Source organism: Rhipicephalus sanguineus, chromosome 1, assembly GCF_013339695.2.
Source record: "Rhipicephalus sanguineus isolate Rsan-2018 chromosome 1, BIME_Rsan_1.4, whole genome shotgun sequence".
Taxonomy (NCBI): Eukaryota; Metazoa; Arthropoda; class Arachnida; order Ixodida; family Ixodidae; genus Rhipicephalus; species Rhipicephalus sanguineus.
Window position 1 is genome coordinate 257,154,995 of NC_051176.1, and position 15,773 is coordinate 257,170,767.

A 15,773-nucleotide genomic window follows, 5' to 3' on the forward strand; every position below is an offset into this window, starting at 1 on the left:
GGCAATGCACAGAACTACGGTGGCAGATCACCAACGACTGACCCAAAATTAGGATTTGTCTCCCTTGTCGTTCACGCTTTGTTCTAGGAACAAAGAAAGACGACTGGGTTAGATTCCGATACAGTCTTGCATCCGTAATGGGCAAAGAGTGCCACAGACTGTTCCTATACTACAGGTTAACGTAAGCAGCCGACATAATACTTTTAGTGTATAATATCAGGGATGTACAGACACTGCGAATACGTGTTGTATTGTATTCAAGCGGTATATCTGGGCCATACTTTAGCGCAGAAAAAAAATTGAAATTACGATGTTTACGATGAGATAATTGAGGAGGTATCTCAAAAGCAAAAACGCGGACACAGAATGGAGGAAGAAACCATGAAAATAAGAAATGACGTACAGGGTAATTAAGAATGCACAGACATATCATTGTCATGAAAAAGAAGTCGAGAGAAACATAGTCGGTAAATTGAACGTAATGGAACAAAATATTTAAAAAAAGAGCAATGAAGAACTATAAATGCAGCAAGAAAGAAATCAGAAAATGAGATCTGTACAATAACGCAAACAGCGGTACACCTCATTTCCGAGGCACGAGCAGGCTGCCTTAAGACAAAAACATACCGAAGCGAATATTCGCAACAGTGCGAGGGATGCATATCCTGCAGCAACAGTGCGGAGGCAACTCTGCCTTTTACACTTTCCGGAAGAGCAGGGATTCAAAACTTTTGGGAGCATTAACTGATTAGCGATCGAGATAAGTGAGAGACGTTGAGAGCACCAGGGGGAAAAACCAGGGAAGAGATCGATAGAGACGGGGTCATTGCAGGCATAGATAACTGTACGAGATAGGTTTTAATTAAGAGATAAAAAAATGAAGGAGAGATAGGCGAAATGTTAGAGTACAATAGATGAAGTTAAACGATTTAGCGCACGCGTGCTGGGTGACTATTTGTCGCAGTCCCGTTTCAATCGATCGATCACTGTATTCATTTGGCATTCATTACAGCGTCAGCAACATAACTAACGCGAGGACGAGACAAAAAAGCTGCTACGTAGCAGCTTGACATGGGTTTTGCCCATTGAAGTGGATGTCGATAGAAACCATCGTCACGTCCGCTCACATCCCTATACACATTTAGGACATAGACATGTAGCTCTACGGACGTAATGCACGTAGGCTTCTAGCACACTCTTATCTGTGCGAAGTTGCTTCAGAACATTGAAAGAAGCAATAGTTGGTGCTTAGACCTGCTGGCTACCCTGTGCTGAGGAAAGAGAGCAAAGATAATGGAATGAAATGCTACAGAGCAATAGAGAGAAAAAGTGGGAATGCTACCAACGCGGTGTGGTGCACGACACTCCTCAAGGCCTGTCTCCAAGGGCCTATTCTCAAGCCGCACTGCCTCCCCGCATCGGGTGGATGGCTTCTCGCCCCTCTCTCACTGGGAGCAGTCAGTGAGAGAGGTGCGGAAAGCCATCCGCATTATGCAACGCAGCCATGTAGCTTGAGGTAGAGTTACTGTGTATGTCAAATGAGCAATATACAGTAACTCTACCTTGAGGGTAAGCAGGTGAGGGTAAGCAGGGTAAGCCCACTTGTCCGCAAGCAGCGCAACAATGCGTTCAACGCATTATGCGCCGAGGGCTGCCTCGGCAATCCTCCAAGAATCCTTTCTTCTGACAAAGGGTGCTTGCGAAGTCTGACCAAGCTTGTTAGAGAGGTTTTTCCTTTACGCGAATGGCTTGCAGTTTAGTACGAAAGACTGCTGTAACAAATTTGATGGGCTTTCTACCATTCTTTACAGATGCCTTGCTACAATCGACAGTAGCGCAACTGTACGAAAGGAAGCCTATGACGCAGCTGACGAAGAAGTTTCAGTGCTAGATATTAAAGGTAAGTAATATTTTTAGCGTAGTTCTTAACTTAAACTCAGCTCCTTTGAACAACAGTTGCACTAAAAGCGTATATACACGTGCAATGTCTCAAGAGAAACACTTCCTTAACGTGTTGTGAAGAAAACATTAACCACACGCGACAGTAAACAAGCATTCACGTAGAACAGCAACAATGTGCTTCCACGTAAAAACAGAGCTTATTAGATTTGGATGGGAACATTTACTGCTCATTTGTGCCTGTGCAAACTTTCAAATATTAGCCGCGTCTTATTTTAATTCGCCTCGATCGAACATCACCCTTGCATAGGTCGGCAAAAAAATGTGGAGCTCACCCAGACTCGCTAGTGACATATATTTTGCCCTTAGGGCTCACTCGGACTCAGACTCATCAAAATTTTGCTCATTCGAACTCACTCGGACTCAGAGTCACAGAAATTTTTCTCAACCGGACTCACTCGGACTCAGACTCACGAAAAGATTACTCAACCTGACTCGCTCAGACTCAGACTCACGGCTCTATCTGAGCCTGAGTGAATCTGAGTGAGTCGACTGATGAGCGAGTTCGCCGACCTATGTACTCTTGTAGGTTATTGAGCGCCTTAATTCGTGTTGGAGGGCAGAATTTAATCGAGGTCAAGCTTCTCACTGACTGCGTTATATATAGTAAAAGAAGGTAGGGGGGCACACACCCTCACAAGAACAGGGAACCGAACATAGACGCCGTTAGAGGCGTTTGTGTTGTTCGGTTCTCTTCTGTTGTGTCCCTGTCTGCACGCCTTTCTTTCTTTCACGATGAATCCCTACCAACTAGTCCAACTTTCGGTCGTTCTAAGCATGGTGTACGCATCCGGGTGTCGTACGTTCGTGAGACCGCATCCATCGCTCGACACCCGCACATCTCATAACAAGCAGTTATTGTATGATGGCATGAGGTGGAAATGAATAATCCTAACTTATTCTGATCGCTTTCTTATTTTAGCTTTAGCGGCTCAAGTAACTTTCTTGAGCATGGTCATCAAATCGATCACGAGCGAACGTTCTCGGCTCAGCCTCCACGCTTTATTGCGAGTAACCTGGGGCTGAAATTGCGTTAGAAGCACTTGCTGCAGGGCTAGTTGGTAACTCATGTCAGTAAAATAATTAGACCTCGATACGGCAAACTCGCATACAAAAACGTACCCACACGCCCACACTCTCACACGTGCTCACAGGCTCTCACAGGGCCACTGCGAAATTGTCCTTCCCACTTTTTGGACGCCTTATACTCTTGGGCACGCACCATGGTTCCAGTCTACTCACCTAGAAATGGCTTTCCGAATATTTGACAGGCTCCGCCATCGCAACATATGATACGGCAGAGGTCTGCTGAGTCTTCGCACTTACAGTGTACAAGTGTGTGCGCGTGCCCCACTCTGTCATGTGTTTCCCCCCAGGGCTGCCGGCTCCATCGAGCGGGCCGTTCGGTTCCAACCACGACGAAGGCGTGTCGTACGTTCGCGAGACCGCATCCATCGCTGGACACCTGCCCTGCCACACGACCGACATGTACTACACGCTACCGCAGCTACACAGCCGCCACAACGGCATACGGCTGCAGACCTTCTCCCGTGAGGTGATGTGAGTGCTGCAGTGAGAGGTCGTCCATCTGGCCCTCGCCGAACTCCGGGAGGCGGTCGGTTCACTCGACGCGCTCGTCGACCGGTCTCCGGCTGTCCGCGCTCGAGCGTTCCACCGCGTCTCCGCTTAATTTCGGCCTGGCCGCTGTGATGGTCGCTAGAGTCGGTCATATCCTGAAAGAGTATCACACGCTATACACATGCAAGAGGAGTCATATACGTACGTCACCTCGACGTCTTCAATGTTGGATTGCTCATTCCATGCCACCCACTTATTGTATGCGCGTGTTCTTCGCGACCGCTGCTGTATTTGGCGGTCGCCGTCGTAAGCAGAAAGCGTGAACTCGGTGCGAGCGACATTCGCCATCATGACACCGTCGGCGGTGCGCGCCGCACCGCCATCGACGACAAACGACGGACGCCTGGTGGACGGTGAAAACTGTGGCGGAGAGCTCAGAAACGGGTGGGGTTTTCTGAGCCGCGAAAGGCATCGATTTGCCGCTTTTCAGCGAGCGATCTGCCTATAATTTGACCGCGGCATGTTGGGAAGGAGCTTCGTAGAAAAGGACGAAAGACACAGTGACCGTTACTCTGTTTGTTACCTCCTTTTTTGTCATTTCGCCTGCTTCGCTGCGTCGTGTAGTTATGCGTGTGTGTGTGTGTGTGTGTGTGTGTGTGTGTGTGTGTTTATTCGCTGTACGTCTTGTTTGGCTGCTGTGGAGGCACCTGTGTTGTACGGGCGGCGGTGCTTCACTTTTTGTTAACAGGACGGCTAGCTTCAAGTGTTCTCGTTTACGCAGCCGTTTGTAGCCACCAGAAGATACAGCCACTATAGGCCCACGCGCGACGCTCATCATAGTATCGTTGTTAATAGAATGGGGTCGACCACTGAAGTATTGTAATCAATTATATTTTATCTATGATAGTGGGTCCGTGATGTTGAGTGTGTGACGAGAACATATATATGGTACGTACAATGACACGTAGAGTCCACTGTTTCACTGGTTTCCTAGCATATACCCGCACCCCTCCCATTTAGTGCTTCGTAGCAGTTTAGAATGTCGTGTTATTTGTGCTCAATGCTGCTTTTCTTAGTAGCGAGTTATGCCACCCTCGAGCGCGGCAAAGATATGGAGCATGTGTTTCCGATGTTGTCGTAGTACTTGCGTAAGAACAACGCTTTCAATTGAGTGACTCGCGGTACGAGGAACAGGCAGCTGATTTCCATTTGTATAGTTGAGTGCAACGTAGAGCGTCCCACTGAACGCGTACAACATATTCTGGCTTCTGGGGCGCCGTGCTGTTCCTTAGAAGTTTTACGGTCGTCCAAGCCTGCCATGTACAGTTAATCAAGCACGCGTTCGGCGTTCACGAAAGTGTCACAAGACGCACATCGTCTCGTATATGGTCGTCGGTGACACTGCTATAACCCCGTAGGCCATGGCTTCCCGCTCATGCCGCTCGCGTATGTGTCTGAATAATTTCTTTCCGCCATGTCGAAATCGGTTGAGAAATAACGAATCCCGACAGGAAGACTGAACCCCGCTGGTAGCTCAAAACAAAAGCGATCTTAGTAACCTAATATATATATATATATATATATATATATATATATATATATATATATATATATCTATATATATATATATATATATATATATATATATATACTTGGCAAACTCGTTTACCATTTTTTTATCTACTACTTAGCACTTTTGTTGAGACAAACCGTAGATGATTTTTTTCCTGTCTTGCAGTCATATTTGCAGTCAACAATGCATTTCTTTTTTTTTTCCTTTTTTCAACCTAGTTTACGTGGAGTCACACTTTGTTCCACATACGGCGGGATTGCCACCTACATTCCTCGCGCAGGGCGAACTACAATGCAACCTGTTCTGTCGGGCATGAGGTCTCTCCGCGGTTATCGCTTGTCTTTCTTCGTGACTGGCGGTATTTCGAATTTAAAAAGAAAAATCTGGTGGTGAGTAAATTGTGTATAAGTCTCTTTACGCGCAAAATACAGCTACTGCTCGCTGCTTCATACGGCCACCCGTAAGAGCTTCCTCGAGTGATACGTCGCAACAATGAATCTCGGATAAAATAAGGACAACCAAAAGTTTAGCCGAGTAGCGCGGCCCGAATGATCGGGCATACAGGTTCCAACGCGCACGCATGGCCCCGTTTTTTTTTTCTTTCTTTCTTATGCCTTCTTCACACACTATAACGCCTTCAGCGTCAGTCAAAGCGGAGACCCATGTGACGTCAGTTTCAAGTCGCAAAGCATGTTCGCAGGCCTACGTGACTGGCTTGCTCATTGTGTTTCTTTTGGGTGTCGACGAGGCGGGACTTGAAATTCCGGCGAGTCCCGACAGGAACGGCCACGGCTTTTTCGCTAGAACTGGCCGAAACTTGATCACGCTGCATTCGCTCTGAACGCTGAACGCCGCAGTGTGAACGAGGAGAAAGAGTGGCGGCTGCGTGGAATTGTGACTTTTTCCACAATGTCACGCGGAAAAAAAAAAAAAAAAAAAAAACCTTTGAGCTTGTTTCTGTAGCGCCAACTCTGTCGATCTGCCGATTCATGCGCGTAAACTCGTGCTGTCCAGCCATAGCCGAGAAAGCCACGCTGTATATAAGGCGAGACTGTGTGCTCAACGGCTTCGACATTTTGTCTGCTTTTTCGTTAGTGGCCACTCTATATAGACTGAGAGCAATCGTCTGAAGATAATGACCACGTTCGTTCCAAGATGACTGCTATACGATGGGTATTCGAAATAGAAGCTTGCAAACATTGTGCCATCAATCTGTGGGCACTTTTAAACGCACCCTCATACAACTGAAGCTCTGTGCGTTATGTCTTCTTTTTCTTCTTCTTCTTTTTTTTTTCAGCTCTTGAGACCAGTGTATATAGCATAACAGGTCCCTGATTAGAAGTCTATGTTATTTTCCTATGTACGAGCTGTTGACAATTTTTTTTTGAGAAATGTATTTCATTTTTTATTACCTTTTCAGAAGCAAAAATTTGTTCTCTTGCATGAGTTGTTCGCTAAGCGTGTGATAGAGTTTAAGATGTTTTCAAAAAAGTTCCATTAATAAGTTGTTCACAGTCACTGACGGTTACTGCGAGGAAGCACGAGACTTAAAGAACATGGAACAAAGCGCAGGGTGATAAATCACTATTTATATATTAACGCGTTTGTAAATAAATCTCCAACTTTCATGTGTCTCGAAGGCAAGGTTCAGAAATCCACTATGGCGACAGCTCTCGCACAGGGAGAAGCGCCTGCATTAACGGTCGCATTTTTTTCTTCATCTCGAAGCAGGGCGCTGCACTTCGGCTCGCAGGAATTAAAAATCGCCAACAACAAAGGCAAAATACACAGTATAATCTTGCTAATGCTATGCCGAGAAATTTCCAGTTGTATCAACAAAGTATCCCTGAAAAGGACAGCCGCTAATTAGTTGAAAGGAGCAAACAGGACTGATATGTCGGTATGAATTGCGTTATTCTTCCCATTTGTTTTAGGTAAGTGAGTTCTTAATGGCGGAGGAGCGACTATGGCTATGGTGCGCCATGCACAAAAACGAGGCACAGTTTTTTAGGCTTAATTTTTTTGTGATCAGACGCAACATTCATTCATTCATTCATTCATTCATTCATTCATTCATTCATTCATTCATTCATTCGTTCGTTCGTTCGTTCGTTCGTTATTTCGTTTGTTTGTTTGTTTGTTTGTTTGTTTGTTTGTTTGTTTGTTTGTTTGTTTGTTTGTTTCGCAGTGTGTTTGCGGATTCATTCTACGATTTCTACTTTCCTTCGTCCTGATAACTGCTGCAAAGCGCGATACCGTCTAACGCCAATACATCATGCATTAATCTTAACTGCGATTCATACTTAAAATAACGTTCTGCAAACATGATCAGTCACAAACGTCGCTGCGGGCTTAGAAAACGTTTGCGTGTCAAAACACACATCGGTTTGTCTGCACCGAGCGTCCAGAATCACCGTCGACTCGTCATTTACAGTGATTTAAAATTTTCACTGTTGGAAGGCAATCCCAATACGAGTTTCGTTCCGTTGTATTACTTCGTCGATCTCTTAGCTATTTGATCTTGAAACGGTGAAGAGCCTGTTGTGACTTTGATTTACTTTTTTTTTCTCCCTACGGTTTCGATGTGGCAAGCGTCACATCACTACGTTCACTTTCTCCCCCATGGACTCCATCCTATACATGCACCCTCTCTTACTTCCTGCTTCATTTATTTCTTTTTTCTTTCACGCTGCAGCCTGGGGAGTCCAACTCGAAAGGTGATGAGGTCAGTGAACGGCAGGAGGGAGCGAAGTAGAAACAAGACGCTTCTTAGCAGCCCCACTTTTTCCTCGATTCGTCAAGGAGGCGCAATACGGGCACGAAAGAGGACGGGAACCCGAGTTTACCCTCGAGAGAATACTTTCCATTTATCTGCCTACCAAGCCTCGCTTTTTTTCTCTTTTTCTCGAAGGGCTCCGTATAGCTCGGTGCCGTGTCTGCTCGGAGACGCCGCTAGCTCGCACTTATTCGCGCATCAGCACACTTCCCCCTCCGAAAAATGCAGCATTCATTCTTTCGGGGCACACGCGCCTCGGTCCTGGCTCGCAGGGCCTGTGGCGACGGTGCGACGCGAGACGTCGAGCGAGACGAGAGAGTCCACCGCCGCCAAAGGTGGAGAGCTGCTCGCCGGCTACGTTGGCGCGCATGCAGCGCAAGGCTGCCACCGCTGCTGTCTAATGGTGGAAGGGAGGGGAGGACTGAGGCAAGTCGGCGACCCGTCTTCTGGCCTCCGACGGTGCCTTCTTCTTCGGATCCCTTAACCACGCCCGTCGGTGCGTACGCCGCCGGGCAAAAGTGACTCCCCGCTCTCCTCACCTCTGGCACGGTGGTGGTGGCTGGCGAGGCCCTGCGCCGAAAGAGCAGCAGCGGGGCCGCCCCGGTGATATCGAGCCGCGCGTTCCGGCAGAGGGCTGTTCCTAACGACTTTCGCGACGGAGCATCGCGAAAAGATAGAGCGAACCGCCATCTGCTGAGCTCCCGCGAGCAGATGGCGGCAGCTCCCGAAGAACGTCCGTGCCGCCGTCGTGCAACCCTTTTGAATGGAAACAGAGCGCAGCTCTCATTGTCGCGAGGGCACGCGGAGGAGAGGGAGCGCTCGGGTTGTTCGTTCCTGCCCCGGGCCACAGCCGTCCAGATTGCGCGGGGCCGCCGTGCAATCTCCCTCGTGACGTCACCGCACGTGGCCCAATCGCTTCTTCTTCATAGACACCCAAGTGGCATAGAAAATCGAGTGATAGCTACACTCGCTTCGCGGAGAGAATGTCCCGGAGGGCAAGACAGCCCTACTTGAAGCGGTGCGGTGCTTTAGTAGGCGGCTTTGAGCGGCCCGTGTCGGATATACGCTACAAATAAGAGATGTATCCGAAAACAAAAGGAACGCGCGGGTAAACAATGTCTGGAGCAGCATTCCCGGCCACAGCGAGGCTTTGAGAGACCGAAATTAATGCTAGAAAGGCAAGATTACGTTTGTGGACTATAACAACGCAGTATATCCTGAAATGCCCGCAAAGGTAATTACGGAGCTCAGGAGCTACGCTGTATAAAAATGGCATTCTCAGTAATGAAAAAATCCGTAAACAGGGGGTGGGTGCTCGGATTTACAGATTTTTTTTCATCGCAAGCTTCCATCTTCCCTTTCCTGCCGTTTCTTTTTTGGATTCTCACTAATGTGATTTACACTCCTCCGAGGAGCGTAAACTATATGGTTTTTAAACTTTGAAACACCTGTAAGAGGGATCGCTGCACGCCTCAGCAACCGTTCCTGCAGATGATAATACATTATTGTAAACTTTTTTTTCTAGGGTTGTCGCAAACAGAAAGCGAACTTTTCCACAAGAAGCACACTTTTATAGATGTAGAGTATTCTAAAGGGAACTTATTTTAAACTTCTGACAGCATGAAAGAATAAAAGCATTGTACTTTTTAATTATATCAGAAATAAGAGTCCCTGCAGCAGGGCCTACGTGATTCTAATGTGAGATCGACGTGGACGCCAACAACAAACAAGGATGTCCTATATGCTTCCTGTGTTGCGATTACACTCGAAACGTTATAGCTGTCAAAGAGAGAAAGAAAAAGAAAAGAATCTGGCAACCTGAAACCGAGTATCGAAGCAACTGCCGAGAAAAAGGCAGCAAACCTTGGGTAGGCACCGTGTTAGAGTACATATGAGCCTATAGTAAAAAGATTGCTGCATTCTATAGACAATACTATCGGGAACATCTCAGCCTAACATTGTTCCTGTACGAGCAGTGCAGAGCCTAAATTTGCTTCGAGAGAGCGCTTGCGCTTTCTTTCATCTTTTTGGCATCCTTACCACTTATTTTTTTTTTGTACACGATACTACGCACATTCAAAAGCGACGGACACTCGCTGCGTTTTTCACAGATTGAACCACTGCGACAATAGAAGCGGAGAAATATAATTGCTGGCGGAAACTGTGGCTTCCCCATGAGGCGAGGGCCGTTACGTAAGAGCACCGATAACAATACCTTTCGACAGTGGGCACCACGAAGGAGGACCAAGCAACGCCATTTCGAGGCCATGACTCATGGCAATACAAAAGCTCGGCGAGATAATGGCCGAAGCATGGCGAGCATCATTTCGCGCAGCTTCAAGCGGCGTTCGAACAACAAAGAGCTGGTAAAAAACACGAGGGCGTGGCAACACCAACATTTGATTTCCAATAACTCCGCCCTTGAACAAAAGAAAAAGGAAGCAACTTTTGTTGGAAGTGATTCTTCGGGGATCGCGCTTTAATACCAGACACATTCGGTGCCTTTGATAAAAAAATATATATATATCTTGCGGCCACTTCGAGAGGCTTCTTTATTTATTTTTTTCACTTAGTTTCACTGTACACCGCAAGAGAGCCAAAAGATGGGCGAATAGTGTGCGAAGACTTAGCCGGTTTCGGCAGTGTATTAAGATGACGACAAAAAAAGAAGGGTGCGTCGTTGTTTTGACGCACAGCAACACACAAAAACTTCAAACTTCGGGGACAAACGCGAGAAAAAAAAACATTAGGTGGGTATAATGACACCAGAAAAGGGGAAATTACCACTTTTTGTGCGGGTTTTGCTTCATTCTTAGGGAAATGGAAAGAAACGAAAACCTCAGTTTGTTATACTTAACGAACAAACATGTTCTCTACGATGGGCATCTCTAGTAGTGTAATCTTCCGGATGCTTCAGTAAACTTACGGAGAAGCTCTATAGTGTACCTGGGGCTGATACCCAATTCACATGCACCAAGAGACATATTTTCAGCGTTCATAAAGCTATACATAGATAACCAAGCATAAATACGAGGTAGGAAGGAGAAGCGGCCGCAGGAAAGACGTTAGTTCCATTCTTCTTTGTTCCCGTCTTGTCGCTCTTCCTGAATCCCTTTGAATCCACTGTGCACGTTTAAAAGCAAAAACAAAAGATGCTTCGGCATACACAAATTCACATTTAGTTGCAGAAAGTAAGTTCATAATTCCTCTTAACAGTGCCATTGACTGTCACACTCAGAGGCGAAAAGAAGCGGTAGGAGCGTCATTTACTTCGCGTTCTCTGAGTGACGCTGTTCACTTCCTGCACTCGCTACCGAAGCGTGTGCAGCCTAATCATTTTCCCTCGGGCACCGAACAAGATTCAGCCTATATGGCAAACGATGAAAACGACTTGGCAATCGCAGTTCCCTTTGCGACTCGCATTCTTCTCGGAGACCGCCTGCTCAACGTCGTTTTCGCGGCGGGCGAGAGTGTCGCGGAATAAGGTACCGAGTCTATATTCTATCAAGCCTGAGCGAAAGATTGCGCACACGTGCGCAAACACGGGGACTTGCGCGGTGCTGCAACGGTCTCAAAGGGCGCAGAAAGTCGCTGCTCGACGGCACTGAGGCGTGGCTGCGTTTCTCTTGCATTGCTATACGGACGGGTGCGCGCAGGTCTGTTCACCCTTTCCTCGGCGCCCACCCCCTGTTACAAAACAAGCAGCTTGTCGACGGTGATGGTTTCTGTTCATTAGTCAAGAAAGAATCCAATATGTGCAGATCCCGGCGCCTGGCATCCGCGGCCCGTGACTCGGAGAAAGGTGTACGCTCCCCAGGCGCGAACACTGCCAAAAGAATTCGCCTCCATCTGACACGAGCAGCCGAGGCTCCTCACCTGATCTATGTCGTGGCAGGCACTCTCCAACTTCTTTGCGTCTGATCGAAAACAAATCTAAATGCCGGCGCTACTTCGGCGCAGGTTCGTTCGGCAAAAGTTTCTCTCCCAGGATTGTTCCAGCTAGAAGCGTGTACTGCTCCCCCTCATGCGCTGCGCGTGTTTTGTTTGTTTGTTTTCTTCGTTTTGTTCGTTTCCAACCGTTCGACTTCTTCGGTATCTTAGCCCTCAACGTAATTTCCCCAAGAGGCTCGAAGAAGACGGATTGAGAATCGTTCTCTTGGGAACCGATGGGGAGAGGGCGAAGGGAGGCTTTGATTCCTGACCGTTGCTTCTGCGCGGCTATTTCTGTACGGCGTGTATTAGATTCTGTCGCCCCGGTCGGAGTCTGCAGGCAATAACTCTGTTCATTGGCTGTCCTGCGACACACGTTCCGATCAAATGTAGCAATAAATTGCCTAATCTCTTCTCCAGCGTCTGGAGGTTTGATCACTCTGCCAAGTGTGGCCACTGTAAAGCTATTGCGGGATTATGTAAATAAATCTGCTGAGTACCAGATGTCGTAGCTGTGTTGTCTCAATTCTGACATAGTGTTCATATTCCTTCATAAAATAAGCCTTGTAATTATTGGTGAAGGTACGACGAATACCTTGCACGACGACTTTTTGAAAATTTTCGCTTGATATTTTTGGTAGAATTAATTCTACACGAAATCGCATGGAGCAGAGTCTTATACTTGTGTTAATAAAGTCATAGCATGGCAGCAGCGTGGCATCCTACGTTCAGCACACAACGCAAATTACATTAAACGTGAACTGACTGTTCCCTTCAAATGAGTTATAAGCAGCAAACCACTATATTACAGATGTACTTTCACTGTAATCATCTTCTATGGAAATGTGTATTTCTTTTCTTCTGCAAAAGCTAAATACCTGTTTTGTGTTGAAGTAGCTGGTGTCGTTACAACCATAAAGGTTTTTTTTTTCTCTCTCTTAAGAATGCCTGAGCTTTCCGTTGTGGCAAGAGCTTTGACAGGCTGATTTTATTGACTTCTTTGGATATGTGCAATATTATAAGTGCCGGTGCTCTTATCACTGGAAGAGAAGTGTCCTGGTGTTTACGGCCTTGTGGCAAGCACGTCGTATACGACGGATAAAAAGACATCGCAGCATTTTGCCAGTCCGCAAGCCCAAAGTATACCACTACGTGAAATTATGTTAAACAGTAGAAAATGCCCCGATCTATCAACACTGCTTTCGGATATTAAGTCCCGAAACTGCTCAGTTAGTTATCAGGGACGCCACACTTGAAAGCCTTGGATTCGCTATGTGCACGGCAGTTTTTGCATTCATATCGCCCCTCATTAAAATGTATCCGTCGCTCCACTGAATGGAAGCCTCGGGTTCACCAGCAAAACGCTATGACCACTGAGTCGCCATTTCTAATGAGGGACCGAAACTTCACCAATAATGTTCCCCATTAGAATTGACAAATTTTTCTTTGAAAACAGTGATAGCGTGAGAGGTTTTTTGTGAACGCGAGTTCAGATCTCTAACGAGTGCAATGCACAAAGAGCAGCGAGTCACCAACTAACTCGCTGTAGTCTAAAAGTATGCATGAAGCGCAACCTCACCACAGTCTTGCAGGAACTTCTGCTGAGTCATCTTCCCTAGAAAGGACTGTAGAGCACCTAACAAGCGGCACAACAACAGGCAACAAGAGGCGAATTGCTTATCGATCGAGACACGACAAAAGCTTCCCACACTTGTGGCTCAGCGTGTGGTTTCGTTCGCGCGTCAATGCCATAAGACAAGATTTCTTGGGCAATGGGCTTACAAAGTAATTATTACTAAAGTATTTGAAACCTGGCGACCTCAGCTACCTATTGGGAGCATGATAGGGAGTCCCACGTGTTCGCACGGCTGATGCTTCTCACCCTGTACACTCTCCTTCATCCCTTGACCATATTCCCTCTGCAAAGCGTAGCAAACCGGTTGTGCCTCCCAACCTTTCATTTATAATTCCTTCGCCTCTAGCGTATGCCAGATCGCCATCTTTACCAGCCCAGAAGGTGTTGATGCTGTCAGCGATCTACCACCACTCCATCCTACGAAACAACAGCTGTTCTCTGTCTGTGAAGTGTAGCTGTTGAAAGTTCTGCAGATCTCCCTCATTTATATTTCGCTCTCACTCACTCTGACTTTCTCGATGTGTGTGTGTGTTAGCGTGTGTGAGTGCGTGTCAGATTGTAAACGCTCGCACAGAGGTGTACGTTTATTGTGTTGAATCGTTATTTTCTTCTGACACACTGTTGCTCTAAAATCTCTATCACGCACTTTTGAAACAAAGTCCAAGAGGAGGAGTGTCGCTATCCTCAGTTTAGCTACACTCCTTCTCCGCTTTGGCTGTGCTTTCCAAATGTGTCAATTTTGAACTTTCGGAGAACCCAAAAGCGAGGTGTGCACGGAGTACATGCACAATCATTCCAACCGCATCAAGAGGCAGAACGACAAGACCACAGGGGAGGATGGCTCTGAATACGGCACCGGGCGACATCCAGTTCACCCCTCGCCACCAACGCGTCCGCACCACTCACCAGGACAATAAATTGCATATTATCCAGCATGCACAAGCTAGTAAACAGTCAAAGCGCAAGCCTTCCCAAGTGAATCGCAAAACATAGTCACGTGTTCAAATTTCTTGCTCTAAAATTGAACGATTTTTTTTTTTGCTTCAATATGCTGCTCTCTGTGTTCATCGTTAACTCTATGAAGACGAACGGTAACTGTCAACGAGCCACCTCACGTGCTAGTTCGATGCACGTCTAGTCATCTCCAGGTAAGATCAAATCGAACGAGCCGTTATGAATGTCTGAACGTGCGTGGCCAGTCTATCTTTAAGAGCTCCTGTATATATTTTACGCGGCAGATCTTTTCGCCGCTGACGGAAACAAACGAAATATTTTTAGCCTTATCTGACTAAAAGTGGACATATATGCATAAAGCACCTGCAATTTTTGAAGAGCAAAGCGTTGATTCTTCTAAGGTGCAAATGGTACTTTTTTGGTAACGAAATCGTGATGGCAATAATCAGGTCTCAATCCCATCTACTGAACTATCTGCGAGTGCGTTGATTACTCGCTCCAACAAAGTATTTGTCCTTTGCAAGTATGCATCAAAACAAAACAACGCGAACAGTTGAAAGGGAACAAGAAACTCTACACGGCCTCAGAGCAGTAGTCTCTTGTTCCTATCAGTACAATCTAATCTCAATCTTAACCACTTCATCTATGAGCCCGTGCAAGGCCTACTCTTTATCATGCCCTTGTTTTCTCTGTCTCGTTACTTTACTAAAATGCCGCCTTCTTAACATTCGTCACAAAGTCACCTACTGCAACCGCTACTCCAAACTTTTTTTTTTTTTCACTCCAACGCTCGCCAAGCAGATGTTTGGCTTACGTCCAGCCACAAACATTTTTGTTGTTACTTCACGTGATCAAGTGCGCCCTGCACGCTTGTGTGCTTTCATTGTTCGAAATAACGATAGCATAACAAAAAATAATATGGTGTATACATGAAACAGCGGCAAACGTATGGGAAGGAATAGATCAGGATGCAGCATGAAAACAGTTGCGAGTGGCATAAAAAGTGTAGGCAGATTGTGCGTACCAGCCAGAGGGCACCACGTCTTGTCACCCTATAGCACTCTATAGCACTCAGTTGTCACCCCATAGCACTCGATGACGTCGACCGCTAAGAATGTGAAAATAGAGAAATAGATTAAGAACTGCAAAGGACCCACGCTTCATCATTCGTCTGCGTGTCATTCGCTCGCTTTTACATAGCTGCAACTCACGACTGTTGACTGTTGACGCTCAATTGCAGGCACGCCGAATCATGTAGACTTGGACATTTTCGAATATCAGACACACATCTAAATGTTTCGGCCAAATGACTACAAACAGAACTCTTCAGTCATGAAATATGCATATTCTCTTAGTCTATTATTTAT

General features: G+C 46.5%; 1 protein-coding gene across 3 annotated transcripts in view; it reads left to right on the top strand.

The window, feature by feature from the left end:
• LOC119378561 (hemicentin-2) overlaps positions 1-3,688 on the top strand; it is a 392,255-nt gene extending 388,567 nt beyond the window's left edge. For 2 of the 3 annotated variants that reach the window (XM_049411494.1, XM_037647652.2), the window contains exons 11-12: positions 1,812-1,900; positions 3,336-3,688. In XM_049411494.1, the coding sequence (XP_049267451.1) occupies positions 1,812-1,900; positions 3,336-3,523 (277 nt within the window). In that variant the 3' untranslated portion in view covers positions 3,524-3,688. The remainder of the gene's footprint in view (positions 1-1,811; positions 1,901-3,335) is intronic. The other variant, XM_037647659.2, reaches the window with a different exon arrangement.
• Positions 3,689-15,773: the final 12,085 nt, after the last annotated feature.